Source organism: Barbus barbus, assembly GCF_936440315.1.
Source record: "Barbus barbus genome assembly, chromosome: 13".
NCBI lineage: Eukaryota > Metazoa > Chordata > Actinopteri > Cypriniformes > Cyprinidae > Barbus > Barbus barbus.
The window spans coordinates 8,071,564-8,097,311 of record NC_136741.1 but is presented as its reverse complement, the minus strand read 5'-3'; the positions used below and the strand labels follow the sequence as shown (position 1 = coordinate 8,097,311).

General features: G+C 38.5%; 1 protein-coding gene across 1 annotated transcript; it reads right to left on the bottom strand.

The window, feature by feature from the left end:
• Positions 1–58: 58 nt before the first annotated feature.
• Positions 59–21,212, bottom strand: LOC306879426 (transmembrane protein 198-like). The gene is made up of 5 exons (XM_079432363.1): positions 20,816–21,212; positions 7,847–8,122; positions 5,779–6,360; positions 3,682–3,884; positions 59–1,720 (listed from the first exon to the last, which is right to left on the bottom strand). Exons 2-5 carry the CDS (start codon positions 8,013–8,015, stop codon positions 1,565–1,567), a joined length of 1,110 nt encoding a protein of 369 aa, XP_079288489.1. The 5' UTR covers positions 8,016–8,122; positions 20,816–21,212; the 3' UTR covers positions 59–1,564.
• Between the last annotated feature and the right edge of the window lie 4,536 nt (positions 21,213–25,748).

Here is a 25,748-nt window from a genome sequence, read left to right as displayed (position 1 = left end):
TATACATGAGTATAAATATGCCCAGACAGAAATAGAGAGAATCACAGATCACAAGAGACACAGTGAATTCACAAAGTTTACCATAATAACCAGGCCCATACAAACACATGCTGTTGTACAGTGTCCAAAAAAAACAAACATTGAAGTCAGATTGTCAAAGGTTTCATTGCTTGAAGACGTTCTGTCTTTAAGACTACACTCTGTTATCAGATGGTAAGTTATAAAGAAAACATGAATATGCATGTAAAACCGAACAAACAAACAAACAAACTAATAAATACCACCATCCATTCACCTGTCGGGACTCGAGATCCCTTGAAAAACAATTAGAAATAAACCAATATCTAATAAATATGAGTGGACATGTTGAAATGGATATACTAAATGTGCATTTTATGTACATAACATAGATTTTCTGCTTTGCAGAAAAAAAAAAAAAAAAAAAAAAAAAAAAAAAGAGAAACACCATGGCAGAAACTGCTCATTTCAATTGTCTGTATGAAGATGGGCCTGAAAACGCATTGTGGAAAGGAAAATGGGGGTGTTTATGTCATGCAGTATGCCCCAAAGGACTGTGGGGATCTTTTAAGAAGGAAGTTTGCTCCTCAACCATCATGTCTTCCAGAACACCCTATATGTTCACTTTCAAACTAGTTTTATACACCGCAGTAACTGAACGCTCATGGTGCCATCCGTTGCACTCGCCTCCGAGGGGACACATCTACAGTTTTTGCATTAATATTCTGTGTCCATGTACTTTATAGTTCTTCCCCCAGTACTCCAAAACATTCACGCTGTCCCTGAGTATCATCTTCGCTCATTTCCTCCATCTTGCCCTCGCTCTTTTCATCACCAGGCGTTCAGCTCTGCATCCCAGAGTGGACCAGGTGGCTCTGATCAGCAGTAATATGGCTCTTTGCCCTACAGCCTTTCTGAAACAAGGCTAAGGAGTTGGATTCTCCTGAGAGAGTTTCTTAGTGGTGTTTCGAAAGCACCCCTGCTCGACGGTATTTGGTACAGTCCTGGGCCGGAATGCGGGATCTCACAGTACAGACACTGACTGGTGGAATCCACAGACTTTACGATTAGAGGAACAGCTGACTTCAAAATGACAGGCAGCATTGTAGAACAAAGACAAGATTCAGCACCAACTGATGAATTTGTCAAAAACAGAAATGCAATATCGTGAAACATTGATGAACGGGTAACACACTAATTCACCACAGACGTTTTTTTTTAGAAAATAATTTGACAATGGAGCCCAGATTGATTTTTTTTTTTAACCACCTCATAATGGTTTCTGTATTAGGCGAACAGAGTGCCACATCTCAGGCACATGTTCAGGTAAAGTGTGTTAGTGTAATCGTGTTTGTGAAAGCAGCTCTTTAATACAACCATGGTCTCGGAATGATGTGTCCAGTATTATAATTAGAAGTGCTTTCATTGTTCAGTTCTGAATGGTGAGGAGACCCAAGCCTCTGTGCGTGCGGGACCCAGAGTCAGGTCAGCACCTTATGAGAGTGTGTTATGGGGGGGTGGGGGGGATGTGATGAAGTGAGTGTGGTCAGACTCGAACATGTGGTCCAACCCCAGAAGTGAGAGGAACCCTGGATCCACAGTCATAGTCCATATCCACACTTGTGTGACCCGCAGCCATCAGCCCACCCGCCGGATAAGCACGTCCATCCACCTGTCTCTCCCGAAAACTCTGGATGTAGCTCTGCCAGAGAGAAAAACACAAATAGAACAAAAAAACCTAAATATTACTACTTTATTAAACAAGACCAAAGTTACTTTAAGTAAATGCTTGTTTTTCCAGCTTTGTATGACAAAATGTTTCACAAAATTAAAGTTATGGTAATACAACAGTAATTATGATTTCATTTGGCTTCATTTTAGAAAAACAGAATTCAATGGTAGGTATTTAAGTTCATTCCTGTCACAAATGTTCAATGTTTAAAATTTACAACAATTGTTAATTGTTGGTCATTTTAACTCTCAGTTTAAAATCCTGTTACTTTGTTGCAATGCATACAGTGGGGAAAATAAATGCAATGCTCCATGCAAGATCTCACCTCGTGGAGTTTCAATGATCATGAGAACGGTGAGGAATCAGCCCAGAACTACACGGGAGGATCTTGTCAAGGATCTAAAGGCAGCTGGGACCATAGTCACCAAGAAAACAATTGGTAACACACTACACCGTGAAGTACTAAAATCCTGCAGCGCCCGCAAGGTCCCTCTGCTCAAGAAAGCACATGTACAGGCCGTCTGAAGTTTGCCAATGATTCAGAGGAGAACTGGGTGAAAGTGTTGTGGTCAGATGAGACCAAAATCCAGCTCTTTGGCATCAACTCAACTCGCCGTGTTTGGAGGAGGAGGAATGCTGCCTATGACCCCAAGAACACCATCCCCACCATCAAACATGGAGGTGGAAACATTCTGCTTTGGGGGTGTTTTTCTGTTAAGGTGACAAGGACAACTGCACCACATCAAAGGAACGATGGACGGGGCCATCTACCGTCAGGGCCAGGGCATTGAAAAAGGGTGGGTTTTCCAGCATGACAATGACCCAAAACACACGGCCAAGGCAACAAAGGAGTGGCTCAAGAAGAAGCACATTAAGGTCCTGGAGTGGCCTAGCCAGTCTCCAGACCTTAATCCCATATAAATCTGTGGAGGGAGCTGAAGGTTTGAGTTGCCAAGTGTCTGCCTCGAAACCTTAATGACTTGGAGAGGATCTGCAAAGAGGAGTGGGACAAAATCCCTCCTGAGATGTGTGCAAACCTGGTGGCCAACTACAAGAAACGTCTGACCTCTGTGCTTGCCAACAAGGGTTTTGCCACAAAGTACTAAGTCATGTTTTGTTAAGGGGTCAAATACTTATCTGACTCATTAAAATGCAAATCAATTTATAACTTTTTTGAAATGCGTTTTTCTGAATTGTTTTGTTGTTATTCTGTCACTCACTGTTCAAATAAACCTACCATTAAAATTAAAGACTGATCATTTCTTTGTCAGTGAGCAAATATACAAAATCAGCAGAGGATCAAATCATTTTTCAAAAACATTATTCCAAACTTTTGACAGGTACTGGATATACACAATGTGTTTCTAACATGAATAGAACATCAATTTAAGTCTGAAAGGGTTAATTATTATTATTTCAGATACATTTTCTGCTTTCATAGACAACAGTGTGTATTTTAAGAACTGTTTTTGGTAGTACTTAAATGTCTTAAACCTAAAACAAACATTATGTGGTTGAAAACACTAACCCGGTTGCGATAAATCTCTCTCTCTGTCTCAGTGCCAGTCAAAGCACATAAAAGCAGATTTGAATTTAGCAGTTGATCACGTGATGTACTAAATGTTCTAATCACACTGGTGTGATTGTAAGCGCCAAGGACCAGCCTAGAGTGATGATTACGGTGTGATCGTATGCATCAAAGGGTTAAATAAATTCTCCATTCAGATAATTAGAAAAGTAATTAGACTGAAAAAAAAAATAAAAGTGTTAAAAACATCAAGGAATTCATTACAGGGACATTGCAGTCACATGTTAAGCTTTGGTGGCGTTTTTGTCACTTTCCCATTAATTTCCACCCTGCTCTGAAATATATGTGAATAAGTTAGAACAAGTAGGTATGTGCGCAGGATGGTGTGTGTGTGTGGACTCACAGGAGAAAGGACATCTCCATCAAAGCGTCGTATAGGGTTGGGTTTCCTGCGGTAGGCGGGCTCTGGGTGCAGGGCTTTGGCAGCATGTGTAGGGTGTGCGTTCTGCGGCTGCTTCCTCTTTTTCTTCCTGCTGCTCTCCCTCCTCTCCTCCTTCTGACGTATACGCATAAGCTGAACCCGCCGCTGCTGGCGACTAATCATCACTGAGAAAGATAGAAAGAGCACATTACATAACAGAAACATACATATTGAACATATTATTTCTAGTCTATACAAAAATTAAAACATTCATGTACATTTATGACCTGCACACACACACACACACACACACAAAATAAATATTGTAGATGTTTGCTTTTCTAAAGTGAATGGAAACAAATGTAAATTTGAACAGCATGCATGTGTGTTATGTTACTCTGGAGCCATACAATAGTTCATGTGATGAAAAGAGAGTATATTTACATGCACATCGGCTTTCTGGTTTTTGCAATAAATTTGCTCAAGACATGAAAGCAGTGCTCATGATTACATGCACTGAGTTAGCAACCTGCATATAAATCTACCAGTAAGTGGCTTTCTCCACACTTTTCTTTTACTTTAGTTATCCCTTTTTCTCTACACTCATACACATGCTTTAAAAACCTACATATATATTTAAATGACCACATAAGCTGCGTTCTCTGGCACAAACCCAGGTGTAACACTTTCTCTTAATACCTTAAACAGCATAAAGAAAACGACTTTGGGTTTAAATGATGCTTCAGAAAGCTGCTTTCTGCAAAAACCTTAAAAATCAGACAGTATATGTAACAGTCACTAAATGCTCTGTTAAGAGGATAGCTGTGCTTTTTTGTAGGACTGCGCAATTTGTTTCAACAGTTCAACAGTAAAAAAATTGAAACAAAATAAGAAATACTATTTCACTATTTAATGTTCTTTTAAGAAAAATAGCATACTACTACTACATTTTTCCCCAGTACAACTGTTCAAATGTTAAACCATTAAGCTTTTATTTTATTGGAAAACTACAGGGATCACGCAAAGACATGATGAAACTGAAACAGTGACAGAACTTTTCTTCTGTATTGTGATGTCCAGTACATGCGAGTAACGGACCATCAACAAAGAAACAAGTAGGTGAGACTTGGTTCTGTGCATTAATTGTTGATAAAGATTTTGAGACGTGGATTTGAAAGTGGATGCAGTTGAACACGAGCTTGTGAGTTTGGTGAGTTTAAGTGGACTAAATGATTTAAGCCCCGCATACATCAGAGAGAAGGAGGTCATTTTCATTAGAAGGTACATTTATGACATTTTGATTAAGGTGTAAAAACATGAAAATTAAACATATGCAATGTATGAACCTTTCACAATAAGATCTATAACGTGCTTAAAAAAACAAATCCATTTCATGCTAACTTAAAAGCTTCTTCTCTTTATAAATGCTCCTGAAACATCGAAAACACTGGATCATAAGCTGCATGCGTGTAGATAAACACAGTGTCACACTTTGCTTTAAAATTTGCAGTGCATATATTTATTTAATTAAATCGCAGCCTTTACTATTTGATAATCACGCTAAGCTACATCACAATTTAAATTTTATTTCAATCAATTTTGAATAGCATTAGACTACCCTTGAATAGACTACTTTTAATTTTGTAAAACTGTGCTCATTCACTATCAAAAGAGTACTTTTCACGTTCTGTTAAACTTCTCATGCGTTTCGCGGAAGAAAGGAAATCATACAGTTTTGGAATGCCGTGAGGGTGAAATTGTGCCAAACTTTCATGTTTGGGAGAAATCTTTCTTGAAGAAGTTGGACATTATAAATCATTCAGTGCACGCACAACTTTACTGTAGAGGAAACTAACAGACAGACAGACAGACAGAGAGAGCCTCTCCATGAACTGATACTCTGCTCTGCATGATTGTTTCTGTGATTATTAGTCACACAGGCCTGAGAGCACACCAACAGACAGGAACCATCTGCTGTGCTGCACACATTCATACAACCTTCTCTCCCTCTGCGGTACAGTAAATCCAGAAGAACAGTATCATATATTCCAAACAACACTTTGTCTGTCCCTGACTCACCCTTCGTGTGGGAGTAGCCCTCTGCCGTCACTCTCCATTGCACCAAAACACCCAGCAGGGCGAGAGCAGGCCAGGCTCCCAGGACCACCCACGTCGTCCAGCACACCGGCTCCCGGGGGCCCGTTTTAACCCGCTCGTAAATGTACCTCACCAGCGCAAAGAGCTCCACGAAATAATCCGTAGCCACAACTATCACTGCAGCCCCAAACACGGACGTGGAGAGGGTGGTGAAGAATCTCTGCCACTGCAGGGTGAGGACGGCGAACAGCATGCCCAGCCCCAGCAGGACGCCCAGGGGCACCCATACTGACCGCGGGGGGTTGGACGTCAGCTCCTCCATTCCTATCAGGGTCCCGATGCCCACCAGCAGGCCCAGGAGCAGCCCCACCATGAAAAGCCCAACGCTGCGTACCAACATGGTCACCAGGCCACACAGGGTGCCAATGCCCAGGCCGATGCCCACGCTGGCCTCAACGCTCAACTGCGTGTCCAATACTCGCTCCTTGTAACAGAGCAGGAAGATGATTACAGAACCAAACATGAGGCCTGTGAGGAAGAGTACTGCCTTAAAACAGCGGTAACCTGCAAGAGAAAGAACAGGAAGTGAGAACTGAGTGAGTGAAAAAATGTGAGAAACAGTGAAGGAGGGATAAGATAAAAATAGCTAGACAGATAAACACTGGAAATGCACAGAGTGGCTGATTTCACAGCTCAAGAATAGCACAATAGTGTGAGACCACGATTCTGCTCAGTTTATTAACAGTTCAAACACTTTCCAATACTTTCAATATGGAAAAGTGACTTTGAGGTCGATTCACTCAGGATGTATAATATTTCCAGCTCTTCTTTTACAGGGTGATGCACAAACTTGAGAGAAAGCCAAAAAACAAATTTAGGGGACATAGCATTATTTATTTTATTGTATTTTATAAAATATTTTGATTTGAAACTCTAAAAATCAAAACTCCCCAGTAGGATGTACCCATATTATTTCTGGCTGATAGTATAGACAAGCCAATTATTATTTTCACGTTATGGTAGATATAAAAATTCTATACAATGTTGTCTATACAAATATTAAACAAATAAACAAATCACAAAAAAATAAAATAAATTCATTTTAAACGCTACAGGTGAATTTAGGCATCACAATATTACACTTTCCATTACAAAAATGAATGCTTTACTCACTAAAAAAGTCTAAACTATCAATCAATGAGCAGAAGCCATGTAGTAGATTGTGTGCAACAAATTTTGATAAAAATCATGTTATTAAAAAAAGATGCCTTAAATTTCATACATCAAATATGATAACCCTTTACAGGGTTAACAGTGTTATTAAATAAAAAAAATTTGTAAATGATAACTTTAAGCAAGCATTAGATGACGGCAAAGGTGATCTAAAATGTAAAAATAGAGGAAATGAGCATGCAAATTTAAATATTCAATACTGACCAATACTTATAAATTTAAAAATCTAATATAGCTGATAACAATAAAGTACTGATATATTATGTATCCCTATTACACAGTAATACAGAAATCATTATGGTTTTTATGTTACAACTATGGGCATATTAACACATGATCACCCACATTTTCTTATCAGTGCCCATTCAATGCTATTGTTTGCATTTCTCCTTAATGATAGGGAAGGCTTAAAGGTACGATATCAAAAACATCCATTAAATTGTACATGACAGCTGATGACTAACAAGAAAAGAAGACTTCAGAGAAGAGAGTAGAATTTACTGTCCCGTTTAAATCTGAAGTAGAGTGCAGAACAGTTATACAAGCCATGACCTTATTTAGAACCTCATGAAATATTTAAAAGAGGGCAAAAAGAAAGTTTTAGAATAAGAACATGGGTTTGACACAGAAAAACACTGAAAAATTAAAAAACACCACCATAACCCTGACCCTGAATAATTCTAATAATGAGAGACTGTGGATATGAGATCACATGCTATCTATAGATTTTCACCTATAAAAATAACATCATTTTGTGGGAATACATATAAATATTGTCTCTTGGTGATACATAAGTAAACATGAAGACTCAACTCACCAAAGAAGCAATAGATGATTCCGAAGAGACAGCACATAGAGCAGACCACTGAGGGGACCACCTCATAACGTCGCCCCCCTCCGTCGTTACATGGTTCCAACTGCTCTGGTCCAGCTTCTCTTGAGGGAGGGGCCAGCTTAAAGGCTAGGGTCTGAAAGGTGGACGTCATGGTGACCGTAGTGTGGATGGAGTGAACAGGTTGTAGGGAGGGGGTGACTGAGGGAAGGGGGAGGGGGCTGGGAAATCAGGATACACCTCGCGTCCACATGAATCTACCTGTAAGAGAGAGAGTAAATTAATAAATGTTATATAACACCTTAGCTCACAAAAACATAATATTGGAAGACTAGAAGTCGCAAATTCAACATGGAAAATCTAGTCATGTTAAATGTATTTGTATAGAGCTTTTCAAAATAAAGTTTCAAAGCAGCTTTACAGAAAATCATGATGTTACTGTTTAAAATCTCATCTTCATTTAAAAGTTAGCAGATTAAAGCTGGGTGATGATATAGTTAACAGTTTTGTGACAATACAAGCAATTCTACAGTTGAGATGATCTATATAGTATATATTTCCCTACACAAATATACTGTATGCATGAGTATAACATTGGACATACCTATATATCCAACTTGGATATAGAGCTGGGTGATAATTTAGTTACATTCTATATAGATTTGCTATAGTATATATTGCTTTATGTGAGTGTACTGCATGTACGCGTATTAGGTTGGATATAATATATATCGAGTGATGACACAGTTTACATGTTACGATATAAACAATTATGCATCTAAGATACATAACAGAGCAGGGGTGAGAGACTCATGTTCTTGTTTTCCTTTTCTCCCTCTCTTTCGGTTTACCCTTTCCCTTGAACTTAAATATTGTGTGTGAGGCTCCTTGGAAAGGGTTTTGGGTCATGTAAGGCTACTTTTATTAAACAAATATATCCATGTGACACTACTGATATAGAAGGCTATAACTCACTCACAGAAGTTTGCGTTCCATTTATTCTCTGCTTTATTCTTCATTCTCTCTCTTCATTCTCTCTCCCCCCACTCACTTCCTCACCTCCACCGCTCGTTCAGTCATGCCCTTCTCCTTGGTCACATAGTTGTGGTTCATTGTGTGCTTAAGGATGCCTAATAACTGTTCTGCGGTCAGGTCTTCTTTCTCTAAATGGTCACAATCTAATCAATGACCACTTCTTCTCTGACAGCTGTGCAATTGTTCTGGCAATGTTTAATATAGAAACTCAGACAACATCAGTTCTTCTAATTCTTCTACTTTTTCTTTCTCCATCTCTCTAATTTATGCAAATGCACTTTGACATTGCAGTGAAAAGTAGTGATGTGTCAGAACTCTTAACCAGTAGTGGTGGGAACTGCAAAGTGGTTCTTTTAAACAGTTAATTTGAATTAATTGCAACCATGATTTATAATAAAAACAGCCATTAACAACATAAAATCCTTTGCATTTGGAATGAACAATACTAAAATGATTTTTAATTAATTTTTTAATTCGTTGCTATGGCAATCAGTTGATTTCTATAGTTGAATAGTAATAATGAATAATTTATTGACTAAATCAAGTCACTTATATATAATGTTAGTTTTACAACCCGAATTCCGGAAATGTCTGGAAATTTTTTTAAATTTGAATAAAATGAAAACTAAAAGAATTTCAAATCACATGAGCCAATATTTTATTCACAATAGAACACAGATAACATAAATGTTTAAACGGAGAAATTGTACACTTATCCACTAAATGAGCTCATTTCAAATTTGATGCCTGCTACTGGTCTCAAAAAAGTTGGCACAGGGGGCAACAAAGGGCTGAAACAGCAAGAAATTTAGAAAAGATTCAGCTGGGAGAACATCTAGCAACTAATTAAGTTAATTGACATCAGGTCTGTAACATGATTAGCTATAAAAGGAATGTCTTAGAGAGGCAGAGTCTCTCAGAAGTAAAGATGGGCAGAGGCTCTCTAATGTGTGAAAGAGTACGTAAAAAGATTGTGGAATACTTTAAAAACAACGTTCATAAACGCAAATCTCTACTACACGCTACACCATGGTAAACATGCCCCTGTCCCAACTATTTTGAGACCTGTAGCAGGCATCAAATTTGAAATGAGCTCATTTTGTGCATAAAATTGTTTAAACATTTGTTGTTATCTATGTTCTATTGTGAATAAATTATTGGCTCATGTCATTTGAAATTCTTTTTTTTTTTCAATTTGAATAAAATGAAAACTAAGTCCCAACATTTCCAGAATTCGGGTTGTATCTTTAATACTTTAGGTGCTGTAATTTAAAGGATGTGAATTAAAGCTAAAAAAAGGTGTTAGGGTGTTATACTGAGAGTGTGTTTTTTTTGTTTTTTAAAGCTGTCTCCCCAACTTTATCATCTTTAAAGCAATGCCACAAAAGCCATAAAAGCTGTGCTGCTTTCCCTTTTCTTTCAGCAGTGTTATGTACATCTGTGCCGTTTCTGAATGCAAAAAAAAAAAAAAAAAAACATTCCACGAAACGCGTCTGATCTGGTGGGCATGGCCCTAAACCAACTTAATTATACAGGGCTTCCTCAAGACAGACTAGTCAACTAGTCATTCTGAAAACCCACTGAGGAGTAGATTACGAAACTATAGTGCTGTATATCCCTAGCCCATAATTCCCCTAAAACCAGTCTGAGTTGAACGTGAGAACATTCTTCATTCGGTTACACTCCCTCCCTATTTTCTCCCCTGCTCTGTCATACAAAACACATGCCTTAGTAATTAACTTTAACTTAGGGATAATCAAAGCTCAGTTTACGTCAACCCCCACGTGGCAGGGAATCCCTGCCAAACTAAACTGCAATCCCGCACAGGTTGCAGAGAGAAAGACAGCCATGTTTTCCTCATTATACATCAATGGATCATCCTATGCAGTCAGGTGTCCAAAAATAATGACCTTCCCCTTCCTGTCTGTGACCGTAACAATTAAAAGATGCAAAGCTTGCCAGCTCGGGGCCAGGCGGTATTAACCAATAGAAAGGCAGCCTCCCCCTCCATAGCAACAGACCAGGAGTCAATCAGAGGCATTCTAGCTTGTGGGGCTTTTCAAAGTGTTGCTGTAGCATCATCATCTCAACCTGAGGAACTAAAATAAACTGACCACCACCCTCATTCATGCTTACACAAACATACACTACTGCTCTCCTAAACACTAACCTAAACACGCATGTCTGAGTACACAACTAGCCGCTAGTCTAGTTAAGTGACAGTCAAAGTGACATTTTTTAAAAATGTTTGGGGAAGACAGATGATTTTATGTTTTACTCATCAGACTGGCATTTATTTAATGGAAAGTGAAATGAGAAAGAGGCTGCGAGGATGTAAAGTGACTCATGGTAACTAATGCAGTTTGTAATGAATTAGGAATTCTGAATAATGTAAGCCATCACAGACTGTGGCTGAAGCTTTTTAAAAACTCTGTAAAAGGCGTTTCAAGTGGCAATACCATGAAACACCATTTGTTTTATACAGAAGTGTGTACAACTCCCTCAGGAGGGCCCTTCAAAATGACTGCTGCTGAAAGTAAAAAGCTTTCAAACAATGTCATAATTCACTTAACAGGCACTTTACACACTAGAAAATAAACAGTGTTTGCTTATATTAAAAAAAGACGTAAAAGAAATGACGACTAAAAATATGAAAAGATATATTAATTGTAATATATTTATTTAAAAAAATATACATTCAAAGATTTGGGATCAGTCTTTGTTTACTTGTCCTCAATGAGCTTCAGTTTTTTAGCTTTCTTTTAATTTAGGATCGTATTAGGTTTTTTTTTGTTATACTGCACTGGTGACAAGAATTATAAAATTTCTATGGTAGCAAACAATTATGTTAAGACCTTGTTCAAAGCAAAAATAACTATATTGTGATATATATTGTTACCGTAAAATAAAATTACTCATATTGTGATATAAGATTTGGGTCATATCGCCCACCCCTATTGATATTAATAAAAAAATGTTACTTGAGCACTAAATTAGCATCTGAGGACTGGAGAAATGGCAGCTAAATTCAGCTTTGCCATAAAGAATTTTATTTTAAATTGCAATAATACTTCACAATATTACCATTTTGACTATTTTTGATCAAATAAATGCATCTTTGGGAAGCATAAGAGACTTTTATCTTTAGCAAATTTATCTTTATTTTTTTCTCTAGTCCAAAGCTTAAAAACAAACCGTTTCGTTATCTCCATTCTTCCTGCGGTCTCTGGTGACGGTGAAATGAGTCAAACTTCTGTGAATTCTGAATGTCACTTATACAGAGGTTACCTGAGGTCACAGGGATGACCACATTCAAATAGACAACACCTCTTTATTGGTCATGCTGATATCATGACCTCTGGAGAGTCTTGCCCCTCCTGTTGTTAGCCAGTGGGATGGACACTTGTAGCTATGGTAACCTAATCGGTCACAGCTGTTAGGTTCGTCTGGCTTCAATTTGTCCTATTGTTTCTGTTTGCCTTCCTTTTGCTGAGCTCCTAGCCTCCCACTGTTCTTCTGTAAAGCTCATTAATGACTTCCATCTGCAGTCATTTACCTCAACTTGCACTTCTTTCAATTTAAACCGAGAGGTTTAGCGTTCCCCATCTTCATTCCCTGGAGGTGTTTTAGTGGATTTGGACACCTGTGCCTTTGTTTCTCACCTTAATGCACTTCGAGTTACCTCAAATTCACACTCTTGTATTTATCGGTCCTCCACAGCAACAACATAATCAGATTACTGACAAACACTATATGAGTCATCATCCGCTGGTCCAACATTAGCCACCCTGTCCATTCTATCTCAGATAACACATTCAAACAACAATTCAATTTATCTTATACCACTGTATGTTAAAGAGGAGCACTCAATGAGATTTGTTTGTTTGTTACAATCTCCTTGTATTTGAACAGACACATAAAATCAAGATAAATACCTAATTATGATAAATGCCTATAAATACCTACTGCTGCCATTAATGCTATTCAAACAACAAAACACAGCTTTGACAAAGATTAATCTATCTTTCATTCATACATTTTTGTACCAGAATTCTACAAACCTTAGTTTACATGTAACTTCATTCTGTTGTATTTATCTATGCTTGTAAATTTGTGCTTTTTTTTTTTTTTACTGGCTTTTCACTTGTCTTTAATCATGTTTGAACGTTCTTAGTTAGGCTAGTAGTTTTTGCTGGTATCAAAGTAGTACTTATATTTTAGTAATAAATGGAAAGAAAAGTTACATCGAAATGATTCGAAAGACAAATCTGATCCGTGACTCAAAAAAGTAATATGATCCAAACTGTGAGTTTTGGGATTCGTTGAACCAATCTTGTAAGCTGATCCAACCTTTCCACTTAACACAGAAAAGAAAATGTTTAAAGGGAACATTTTGCGAAAAACTAATTTTCTAGCTCCTTTGAAATAAAAGACATTGATATACTCTGCTGATACACTCGGTATATGACAGTATTCACAATTCACTCCCTCTCTAGTTTGAAAAGGACATTTTTGAAAACGAAGCAAAAAAAATAGTCATTTAGAATGTGTCACGTTATTGACATTAAAACCATGAACACATTTACATATTACTTCCCACGTCTCAAATTAGCGCCTATTCAGAAACTAGCTCTTTTCTGATGAGTGACAGTGTGAACTACATTGCTACACAGAGTTTATTAACAAGTCTTAAAGATACAGTTGGAAAAATGTATTTAAAGGGATAGGTCACACAAAAATGCATTTTATGTCATTTTCTCACCCTCAAGCTGTTCCAAACCTGCATACATTTCTTTCTTTTGCTGAACACTACATACAATATTTTGAAGAATGTTGATAATCAACAGTTGCTGGTCCCCAATGACTTCCATAGGATTTTTTCATACTATGGAAGTCAATTGGGACCAGCAACGGTCTGGTTACCCACATTTTTAAAACACTTGTCTTATGTTCCACAGAAGAAAGAAACTCATACAGGTTTGAAACAACTTGAGGGTGAGTAAATGACAGAAATTTCAGTTTACTATCCCTTTAATACTAAAAATCAGAGAAGGTCTAACTTAATCATGTAAATAAAAATAACTTTTTAGTTTATAGGTAGACATGTATATGGAGAAACTATTATATAATGCAAAGTAGGATTGTCTTGAGATCAGGTTTTCTTTACACATGATCTTGGCTAAAAGAATTCACGATAACATGTTATTGCGATATACAGTAAACACTCTAAAAAATGCTGGGTGAAATATGGACAAACCCAGCAGTTGTGTTAAATGTTTAACCCAACCTTCTGTGTAACCCAACCGCTGGTTCAAAACAACCCAATTGATGGGCTTGTCCATATTTTACCCAGAGTGATACAATATTTAAATAAATAAATGATTCTATAAGTCAAATTTATCTTTGACTTCTTCCCATTTTAAGGTGGCAACTAGCTTTAAGGTGCAATATTGCCACTTATTATGTTGGAGTGCCAACCAGATTTTTATTTTTTTAAATAATAACAGTCAATACTGGAATATGTCCCCGTTGAAAACCAAAAGGGCAACTGATTCCAGACTGATTCACACATGAATAACTATGCCAGTCATTTGTTTGTACATGATTGATGATGTACTGAATGAGTGGCACTATGTGAGTGGTATTTGACTGCAGAAGCAGATCGGCACCACCTGCTACACCCCCTACAAGCTGTCCTGTCTTACCCAGCAGCAGGGCCTTGTCTGTGGGCTACGTTCTCTCACGACTCCCTTAGTCACCCACACCCAACACCAATCATCTATGAAGTAACCCACCTACAGCAGTGTCAGCATGCGTTGGCTACAGTAAATATTGTGAGTATGTGTGTGTGCTTTAGGCAGTGTCGTGTTTGGAAAGCATTCAGTTCCTGAATAATTTGGCTGATGGGCTGAACATGTTCATCGGAGCACAGGGTTCTAGGCTGATGCATCACCCTTCAACCAGGTCATAGTTTTCTCATATTGTATTGCATATCTTATCTAGCTTACAGAGTTGTTTCTCTTCCAACTTTCTATCCAGTTTTTCCTCATGAAATGCATACTTCCTGGACTCGCACTCTCGGTTTTGTTCCAGTACTGTGTTCTGGTCTTGGTGTGTTGCAAAATGTCAGAAAAGCATCTGTCCAGCTGTAAGCTTCAATCATATCCTCACAAAAATGCCAAAAACTACACCCCACCATTCTATCTTTTCCTTAAACAAACAATCACACATTTTCTCAGTTTTAATCAATTTAAAAACACATACAAACATTCTGTATCGTATTTGCACAGACATGGAAGCACAGTCTCATTCACACATTGTCTAGATAGCGCCCAACACACCACCAGCATAATGATAATCCACCACTAGCAGATTTTCCTATTTTCATGAATCGGAAGGTGCTCTTTGGCACAGCCTGCGACTAAAATAGTCTGCTGTCTCATCCAAACCCTGCAGGGGCCGTTTTCTCTCATCCCATTGCGGTTTGGACACTGCCAAACACCCAGCGTGGAGTTACAGAATTCCTACTCCGGAAAAGATCAGTGTGAGTGAATGTGTGTGTGTGCGTGCGTATGTGGGTGAACCTGGAACACCGCCAGCGGAAGAACGCTGGGTAGAGAATAGAGAGAGCGGAAAAAAAAAGGAGGAAAAAACAAGATTGATGAAAGGCAATGAGCAAAACAAGAGAGGAGAAGACCGTGGTGATTTTTAAATAGTGTAGTAGAGACTGAGAGGGGAATACATTGTGAAGAATAGAAGAATTGATTAGAGGGAGAGTGAAAGTGTGTGTGGGGAAGAGTAAGAGATGGAACCCTCTCTTGCATAATTCCTTCATAATGAATCAGTCATGCACCGCTCATTCTGTTCATGTGTCACCTGCAGTATCTGCTGACGTAGGGTGAAAGGAACCCACAGAACTAGAAAATGGATTCAGATTAAACATTCACAACTCTTCAGACTTGACCAAAATGCATGAATGTGGACAAGAACGTATTTTTACAACAATAACTTTTCTCTCTGAATGACAGGGAAATTAAACTCCTGCTCAAACCACCAAACTCTGGGCCTCCCAGCACGACAAGGCTCCAGTGAGGTCATACTCTTGACACCACATGGCTCTGTCTACAGGAAACACATTACATCAAAACAACAAAGACAACTTCAAAGCAAAAGCCACAGATGTAAATAGTTAAAAATAAATAACTATATGGACAAAACAAAAAAATTATATAAAACAACAAAAAACAATCAACAAGCAAAAACACAAACCTAAACAAACTAAACAAAAAGCAAAGCAAAACAAACAAATACAGCAGACCTTTAACTATCACTCTAATCCCTCATTGAACTACCACTGTTAATGAAAACAATCTGTCATTACAGAAACCTTGTGACTTCTGGATTGAATTCAGGTTCCTCTGGCGTCAGAGTTGTAATCGGACCCACTGGGATGGTCACGTGAGGCCAAAAAAAAGAGGCCACGTAAATGTAAAACAAGAGAGACTCACGTGCAAAAGAAATGCTTACTGTGGGCTGGAATCACCTGAATAGATGTTGATAATATTACAAGAAGTTTCGCAATTTATGCATTTTCTTTATACTTATTCATGGTTATCAAGGCCCGAAAATGTGTCCATTTTGGTGGCTACTTGATCCTTAAAAGTAACAATGATGGACAATGGGTTAAATTTAATATCTGGTCGTCAAATGAATGTCCAGAGGCAATAATAAGAGGATTAAACCAGATCATTCCAGGCCAACAGGGTGAGGTTACAGATTCAACGCACATGAAATCTACCTGACACAAGGATAAAAAAACAAAACAAAAAAAAACTGGCTTTCCTCAGATTTCACTACAATGCTTGGCTCTGACAGAGAGCAAAACAAAAGCTTTTGTGGCTATTCTACAACAACTCAACACAAATACGTTATGGCATTGCTCAGACCACTGAATATCACAGCCAGCTAGGGACGAGTTTTGTAGTAAACAGACTTGATCAGTGATGACAGGCCTTAGATGGGAATGCTACTAATAAACACAAGGACATCAGATCCCTGACGCATTCACTTTATTTAAGGTTTTTCCATCAAATCTGAATCAGACTGAAATTACTCCATTCCACAACAGGTTATTTTATTGCATGCCAAATAATAACAAATAGCTTTTTAATAAAAAAAGGATGTGAAATGCTATAATACTATAAATCTGTGGAAGCATTTGATATCATGCATAAGGCGCCATGATTTCGAATGAATGGCGGATGGCGCGACGCACTGTTGTGTTTACTACACACATACTAAAGCGCGGACGACGCTCGCGGTGTTTTCATCTTCTGCCGTCTCTCTATATGATGATATGAACACACAAATATATACTCTCCAGCTGCTCTGAGAGCCATTTTATTTGCATTTTACCGTTTAATTTGAGAAAACTACCATCATATCACATACACAGCAGCTGCAAGTTCCTCACGGCAACCCTTCAAAATAAAAGTATAGTTTAACGTGCAGAAACTATACTAGTAATAAATAATAAATCTTTATTTTTAAAGGAATGCTCCCATTTGTTTGCTTTAAATTTAAACAGTAAACCTCTGTTATGCAGCACTTTGTTTGCCAAAAATAAAAGGGTTTAATTTTCATTTGATTAGGATAAATTAATTACTAAGTTTCTCAACAGAACAACTTTTGAAACTGACTGTACTTTCATCCCACAAAGCCTTGTTTTCATTTGCATCAAATTACATGCTGCCTACCCATGTCCATACAATTATTTCATGAATGCCTATTTAGAATGAACAAACTAGTTCCAGAAATGTCCCATCCAATAACAAGTAACAGTTTTCATAACACAATGGTGACAATGCAAGTGTGATGCTAGTTCAACTGTGTTTGTGCACGCTGGTATTTAATAAGATTCTGCAGTACATGTGGCTTGTGTTGAGTGGATTATTAGTATTATGACCTCACAGCCCTCCACCCTCTCTGTACACTTTTGTCTTTTCTTCAGCGCCAACTCCATAGCACCTCTCAGTATTTCCAGCTCTTTTCTATTGTGTCTGTTCAGAGTTTATGGAATGGCTCCACCAAACCACCTGTGACTTCGCAGCACACACCATTTCACTCCATCATTTTGTTCATTATTACCCTGTAATGCTAAGTACACAAATCCTCAAGCACCCATTTCACTAACCACATAATCTGTTCCGCAACCAATACAATTGTTACATAACATGGGGATAAACATTCAGACTTATTGGGACTTCTTAAAACAAAGCAATGAGTTCATTGCTCAGATTGCTTTTTATGCTCAAATTTAACTTGACAACATTTTTTTCCCACTATAAGATGGGCTGTGAGTCATATATTTGTTAGAGTTGGTGGACATCAAAAGAATGCAAGTCTTTGGGTGATTTGCACATGGAACAAAGGGATCCCCATGTGGCACACACAAGTGAGGAGGAAAGACTCAGATGTGACCAACCAGCTAGAGGCCTGCTGGATAATGGATCTGTCTGTTCGTCATACAGTGCATCCGGGGAAAATACTTTTCTCTGTTTCTGTGTTCATGGAAGTTGAGCCAGCGTAAACAGAGCTAAACCACATCAATATCTGCAGCAATATGCATCAAATTATGATGGTACAAACAACGGTTACATGAGCAACATATGTTTCGGTTAAATGCTTCCAATCTTTGAAAAGTAATGGGTCATGCAAAAATGAAGTTCTTTTCATTCGGGTAAAAAGTTGTTCGAAACACCTTTTCAGAAGACTAGTTCTAAAGTGTTTACCAGCTGGAGTGAACTTTTCTGGAAAGTTCACTTTGGCAAAACTTCGTTATAGGCCCGATTTTGTTTGAAATAACGTCACACCACATTCATTCTTTGATTTCACTTGACCACTGCATTGACTGAAATGGCACGTGTGTATTGAAGCTTCCTCACTTGAGTGTGATCCCTTATCTGATGTCCGTATTGGTAAGCCAAATCAATATAAATTAATCATTTATCAACATTATGTTAACATCTAACAGCAGAGCAGACCAAAGCATAATCGATAACATACCAGGTGCTAATCATAGTAACCAAAGCATAGCAATCACAAGTTCCAATCATAAGCCCGGTACACACCAAACTGACGCTCGACAAACGATGGCCAAGTAGCATGTCTGTTCTGCGCCTTTCTCGCACACTTGTTCGCTAGCTGTACAGCCAATCAGAATGATCAGATGGCCCGACTGACCGACAAGCTCCAACACCAATTCAACATGTCGAAACGTCCGAAAAAAAGCAGACGAGGACCAACTTCACCGATGGTGCAGAACACACTGAGAAAACTTAGTTGGCCGATGAACAAAACCTGGCTGGCCATCGGTCTCTCCAGCCATGATGAATTAACTTTGATTCGACGTGTGTGCTGACATGCAGGACAAATGATGTGGACTGCCCTGGGGGCATCATTTGTGCTGTGCCACTGCTGCTATACTGTACCACTGCAATCGATGGGTGACATGTGCCAATACCAGATGTTTCTGGGAAACATCTGCAAAGGTTAAAGGCCAAATGACACAAATAAAACTCTCAGCCCACGTGCTGGCAGTCATCAACTACTTAAAGCAAAAGTCTACAATTTTCTTGGATCGCCACAATGACTGTGAGAATGTAACAGACGGTTTAGACAGACAAATGCCAGTGTGTATGTGTGTTGTTGTCAATGAACAGACTTGATATGGTATGTTTGGTATGTTTTTCATAGCATGCACCAACGAAATCTCCAATGCGTGGGAACACTGATGGGATCAGACCAAATAAAAACCTGAGGAGGACATGTTGATAAGATGATGCAAAAGAACTAGTGAACATGATATATCAGGATAAGGAACTAGTGACATAACCATGTTCTTTTGGAGATCAAGAGGATATATTGTGCGTGTACAGTACAGACACTGATCAAGATCACCGGGTCTTCTTTAGGAAGATAACGGTTTGTAAATATGATATCAAAGAAAGAACTAGAATTGTAAGGAATTTAATGAAACGGGCTCTTATTTCACTTTCACCGTGCAGTTATTATTCAGAAATGGGTTACCACATTCGCACTGTTTGTATGTTTAGTAGTTGTGGTGTTGCAGTATCGGTTAATAATAGATTCGTTTTTTTCCCCACAGTCCATACATGCATGAGAACCATTGATGGAACTAAAAATCTAAATCATTGTGCAATCCCAGAATTCAAGAAATGTTTCAATAAAAAGATATTTTTTTTTTCCAAATGCAAACAAAAAGTGTATGATAATATCTCCAAATCCCCCCTTTCATAGAAAATTATGTTAAACATGGTGATATACTAAAATATCATGAACTTCATATAACTATACCACTCACATGATATCCAAAAAATAACAAAAAGCCTTTCCAAGTTCACGAGGCAGTCGCACTCAAGTTTGTTTGTACGAGTGTGTGTATGTGGCATGTCGTGTCTCGTCTGGCACCTCAATGTCCAAATACCGCATGTAAACAGAAGTCATGTTCACTTTACCTGCAGGTATGAACACACATGCATGGAGATTTCCGTGCGTTATTGCGCGTAAATGAATAGAGTCAATACACAGACACGGACTGCGGAAAACCGTACCGTTGTCATAACATCTGATCTTGTAAATAGACTACAAAATATCATGCATAAACTCCTCTGGAGTGTGTGCAGATGAGACATCGCGAGCGAAGTAGGCCACGACATCATTTTATAGATATGATCGCGTTCATAACACGCAAAACAAATCCCCCATGCAACAGCCATTTGCATTGACACGCGTGTCTTTTGCATAAACGACAGTGTCAGAGTGTATAAACCAAAGCCGCGATTGATCATCATCATATTATTCTAAACAAAGCGTCCAGACGTGGCCATATGCGCTCACCCTGATCGCGGTTCAGCATCCTGCTTCTCTCAGATCCCGATCCCGTGCTTCGGCTTCGCTCGTCCGACAGTCTAATCTCCGGCGAAACAGCAGCATTCCAGGCCTATCGATCCAGCCTTGCACACTTGAGCTCTATAGGGACTACAAAGCACTTGTTTGTCTTGACAAAAATCTCCGGTGATGTTCGACTCCCGGTCAGCTTTTCGTTGGTCGTGGGTGCTGCCAATTAGTCCACGCACCGACTATTGCTTTGCATCTGTGAACAAGTCATCACGGACAAAAAGGATCTACATTATACCATCCTGTGCAGTGACTTCAGATGACAGTCACTGATCAAAACAAGATGCCGAAACACAAAAATACTGCTGTTACCCACTCACAGAGTCTGGGGCGGACCGTTTTGGTCTAAGCAGGCGGGGTCAGGGAGAGATGTAGGGCACGCGAGTGCTACTAGTGGAGGATTTGAATAAACACAGACGCAACATGAGATTCATTCCGATTAATGGGAGACTGGAGTCTCTACTCCTGGTAGCATCGGGGGGCAAATCTGATAAAAACCAATCCATTTCATATCTGAGTAATCCGTGTCTGTAATAAAACGTTCAGACTGTTGTCCTCATTTAATAAACAACTGTTTGATTCTCCTCTGTAATGAACTGCATTGAGTCCTCAGAATAAATGCATGTGCAAAACAACAACAACATAATACACAAATCAATTTTATACAATGCTGAACATTTACAGATTATGGAACATTAATTTAATTTAGTGTGAATTTAGTAGCCTATCTACTGACACAAATGAGTTAAAAAAAACAAGTACGTTAGGTGCATTTATCAAACATGGTCAAATAGCACATAGGCTTAATGCTACTGGATAGGCTACAATATAATTGTTATGTCGTTGTTATTCCCCCATTATTATCTACTCAAATATTCCAGCCCAACAATCCAACAGACGAAGGAAAAATTACGTGATAAACTTGACAAAGAAAGTGCAATACCACTGCTGCCATCTGGTGGATAGAACTTAACAGACTCGAGGGAAGTGGGGAAATTATGGCTAAAGCAAGAGGTCCTCGCTTAAAGTGTCCCTTTTATGGGTAATGAAAGGTTCATTTGGTTTTGGGAGTCTCCAACAACAGGTTGACATGTAAGGTCAAAAACAATTTCACTGTCTTGTAATATGCATTTATTTTTTACCTTATTTGCTCAATGACTCCCAAACGATTCGCTCAGCAATTCATTTTTCCAAACCCCTCCTTTGCATTCAGAGTTGACTCTTTCTTTGAGAGAGAATAACTTTATACAGGGTGCACTTTCAGATTTAAAACTTTGCAGGATGTTTTCATTCACTTAGAGGTGTTACACACTGCATGAAAGGTCATTTTCAAAAATCCATAATAGGGGCACTTTAATAAGAATTAAATCACCCAAAAGTGGCTCAAATTAGCCTCAATTCACTTTCAATGTATGGAAAAACTATGCCATGTCAGTGAGGTGACTGAGGTTTGAAAACAAACCTCAAGGTGTGTAAATTCCAGAATGACCGAATTTTCATTTTGAGGAATTATCCCTTTAAGTTATTAGGCTAAACAAACATTCTCAACCAACAAATGGTTATGCAGTAAATACATCAATAGTAATAACTTGTTCTTCATTTATTTGGGATTAAAGTTGAACCTGCAAGTTTTGTGTTTATTTGTCTTTGTTTATTATATTAATACAGAGCAGTATAAAGAGATATTGGAGAAGAATTGCAGGGTGGTGATGGCGCAGTGGATAAGACACATGCCTTTGGTGTGAGAGACCCGGGTTCGAATCCACTGTGAGACACCAATGTGTCCCTGAGCAAGACACTTAACCCCTAGTTGTTCCAGAGGCGTGCGACCTCTGACATATATAGCAATTGTAAGTTGCTTTGGATAAAAGCGTCAGCTAAATGAATAAATGTAAAATGTAAGAAACCAACAAAACTTTAATCTGCATCTATAAAAAACCTTTCTTCCTGGAAAACTAAAGTTGTGGTGGGTCTAGTTTGGCCTTCTGTGGCCTCTGATAGTCTACGAGTTTGCCATTACAAAGATTTTAAAAAGTTGGAAAGGACAATCAGCCAGTACTTGAGAAAATGGCTTGGACCTTCCGCATTGCATCAGTAACATTTAGCCTACCTATTACGAGTCTAGTGGAGGAAAATAAGTGTACCAAAGCAAGATCAGTAATGATACCATCTAAATCTGGGGACACAGCAACAAGTGCAGTGAAACCAAATGTGTCAAACTCTTGATGAAGCTGTAGAGAGTGCTAAAACTGCTGACATATAGGGATATTGTAGGTATACAGCTGGCTGCAGAACTGAAGTAAAACTACCTGTCCCTGAGTTGTATTATTAAAGAAATCTACGATGTACTCCCCATGCCCAAGAACCCTAACCAGTGGATGGGAGAAGATCCATCATGTCTGCTGTGTAAAACTCCAGCTATTAGCTTCAGCTAGCCTCACGCAAGGAAGTTTTACCTGGAAACATAACCAAGTCCTTCGGCTGTTAGCTTCTACACTGGAAGAAAGTAATACTACCATTAATACCCTTCCCCTGTCAGTCAAAAGCACACTGTGGCATTTATATCAGCTAGGCAACGCATGAATAGCTCAGCAAGAATAAGAGAAACAATCTTGTTGCATGCTGTTCAAGATTGAGAATTGCAGGCTGATCTTGGAAAATTGTTTCCATCGATCTCAGACCAGATTTTATACTCGCACAGGCTGTAATACATTGTGGAGCTAACGGTGCCTTGGGAAGATGCAGTTGAGGAAGCATCAAGTACACTGACACTGCAGTGGGGGCAAGAAAAAAAGGGTTAGAAAACGCATGTCTTTCCAATAAAAATAGGTTGCAGAGGGTTCGTAGCTACTGTATGGTGGACATACAAGCCAATGAAACAAATCAGTCGGTGGAAATAATCTACAGCAGGCTATCAGATTCCTTACCAAAACTGCTGAGAGAAGTAGCAACTGGCTATGGTTGAATAAAAGGACTATAGCCTACTTGGGCCTCAAATTGAAAAAGAGGTTGTAAACAGAGGGGTGTGACATGTGACTGCAAGGTTCGCTGTTGAGTCCGCTGGAGATGTTGTAGCCATATCATTGAAACAGAGGAAAGAGGGTCCCCACCTGATGACCCCAATGATGATGTTAGTAACCTCTAATGTCCCTCTTCCCTTTATTCCCCCTCCCACCTGTTGACATCGAACCTGATTAATTAGGGATTGCAACTAGTCCCCAAGCAGTAGGCCTAATAGACATCCAACAATGTTCTTTCATACAGTCGTGTTTCTTAAACACATAAATCGAAAGTTTTCATGTTGTGTGCCATTTGGACGCACAGAAATATGTCTATTCCATCGTTCATCACATGATGGCGCCGTATTCCTGCTACAAGCACCGTACAGGAACAATTATTGAAGCGAGAAGTTAAATGTAGGTTCTGGATGTTACACATACATCTCATCTCATCTCATCTCATCTCATCTCATCTCAGAAAATAAGTTACATATTTTATCTTTGGTAAAATGCATTTGCTTATGTGATAGGCTATATGTAGGGTAATTGCCTATAACTCATATTTGATGTAACATTATTCTACCCGTTATGAGATGCTGCTATTAGTTTTCTTTGCACATCGCTATATAAAGTAGGCTAGTTGACGTCCATCGGGTAACTACTTTTTCAGCACCTGATCTGAATCAGGAAAAAAGAGACATTTGCAAGTGTCATGTAAATTTTGTGCAAATTTAACCCGCCCTGCGTGAAACAGAAAGTCCTTCCTTGTCATCTTATTTGTAATGATTCAGCGACTGAATGACTCAAAAACTTGTAGCCTACCACGGATGATCAGCATAAAATATCGATATATATATATATATCATATCTTAGATCGCAGAAGTAGCTAAAAAGAAATTTGCATCTAAAGCCTTGGAGGCCCAAACCACACTTCGGCAGGACTTTCTCACCCCGCCCCTCGGTCAACATTAGACCTGCTCTAAAGTGCGGCAGGTGCGTGGAGAGATCAGCACCTTTACAGCTGCGGGAAGAGGAGAGGGGGCATGATTTTTGTCGACTATAAAAACCCGTCACTGGCCAGGCTGATTCATAGGACCAGCAGGTACAGAAACGAGCATGTCGACTGAGTGAGGCCTTCCACCAGAACAACCTGGATGTGAAACTACAGAGGTGAGAGCAAGACAGGTAAAACAGAAATAAGCTTTAATGCTATCCAAAGTGTTTTTTTTTTTTTTATCTTTCTCCCTCGGTCAGTACATAGACAGATTGGTGTAACATTTTTATAATACTGTTACTAAACGAATGCTGTTTGTGTTTTGCAAAATATACTTTTCTAATTAATTTTAAATCTGAATGTGGTATATACACACTACAATATCAACACCTATTATTATTATATTGTTACTGTTATTTTTTGTATTTTATTTTATTTATTTTTTTACTTTTTTTTAGAATAAAGTGCAATGTAATACAAAATCTAAATTAAACCTTTTAGTGAAGTAAATTAGCCTTTTAGATATATTTAGGGAAGTAAAATGGAAGTATTGCCAAAATTACATCCTGCAATGAAAAATCCATTGCGCTTTTTAACCAGTTTGAATGTAAAATGTAATGACCAAAACTCTAAAAACTACTAAACTTGAGTAGAAATTGTGTCAGGAAAGCTAAATAGACGGAAAAATGTTGTTGTGATGAAATATGAGTGTATTCAATCTAAAATAAATATACAGTAATACTAGAATATCCTATTTCATATTTCTTTACTGTTTTACTTATTTTCAGGTTACGGGCAGGGAACACACCTGAAAAATGAGATGAACGAAAAGCTACAGATTCACATTTTTGACAGCATTTTCTACAGTAATTTTGGAGTT

Coding starts and splice junctions, on each gene's coding strand:
- LOC306879426 (XM_079432363.1), bottom strand. CDS start 8,015: ATGACGTCCACCTTTCAGACCCTAGCCTTTAAGCTGGCCCCTCCCTCA. Junction 6,361..7,846: donor AATCATCTATTGCTTCTTTG/GTGAGTTGAGTC, acceptor TTTCTCTTGCAG/GTTACCGCTGTTTTAAGGCA. Junction 1,721..3,681: donor ATGGAGATGTCCTTTCTCCT/GTGAGTCCACAC, acceptor TCTCTCTGGCAG/AGCTACATCCAGAGTTTTCG.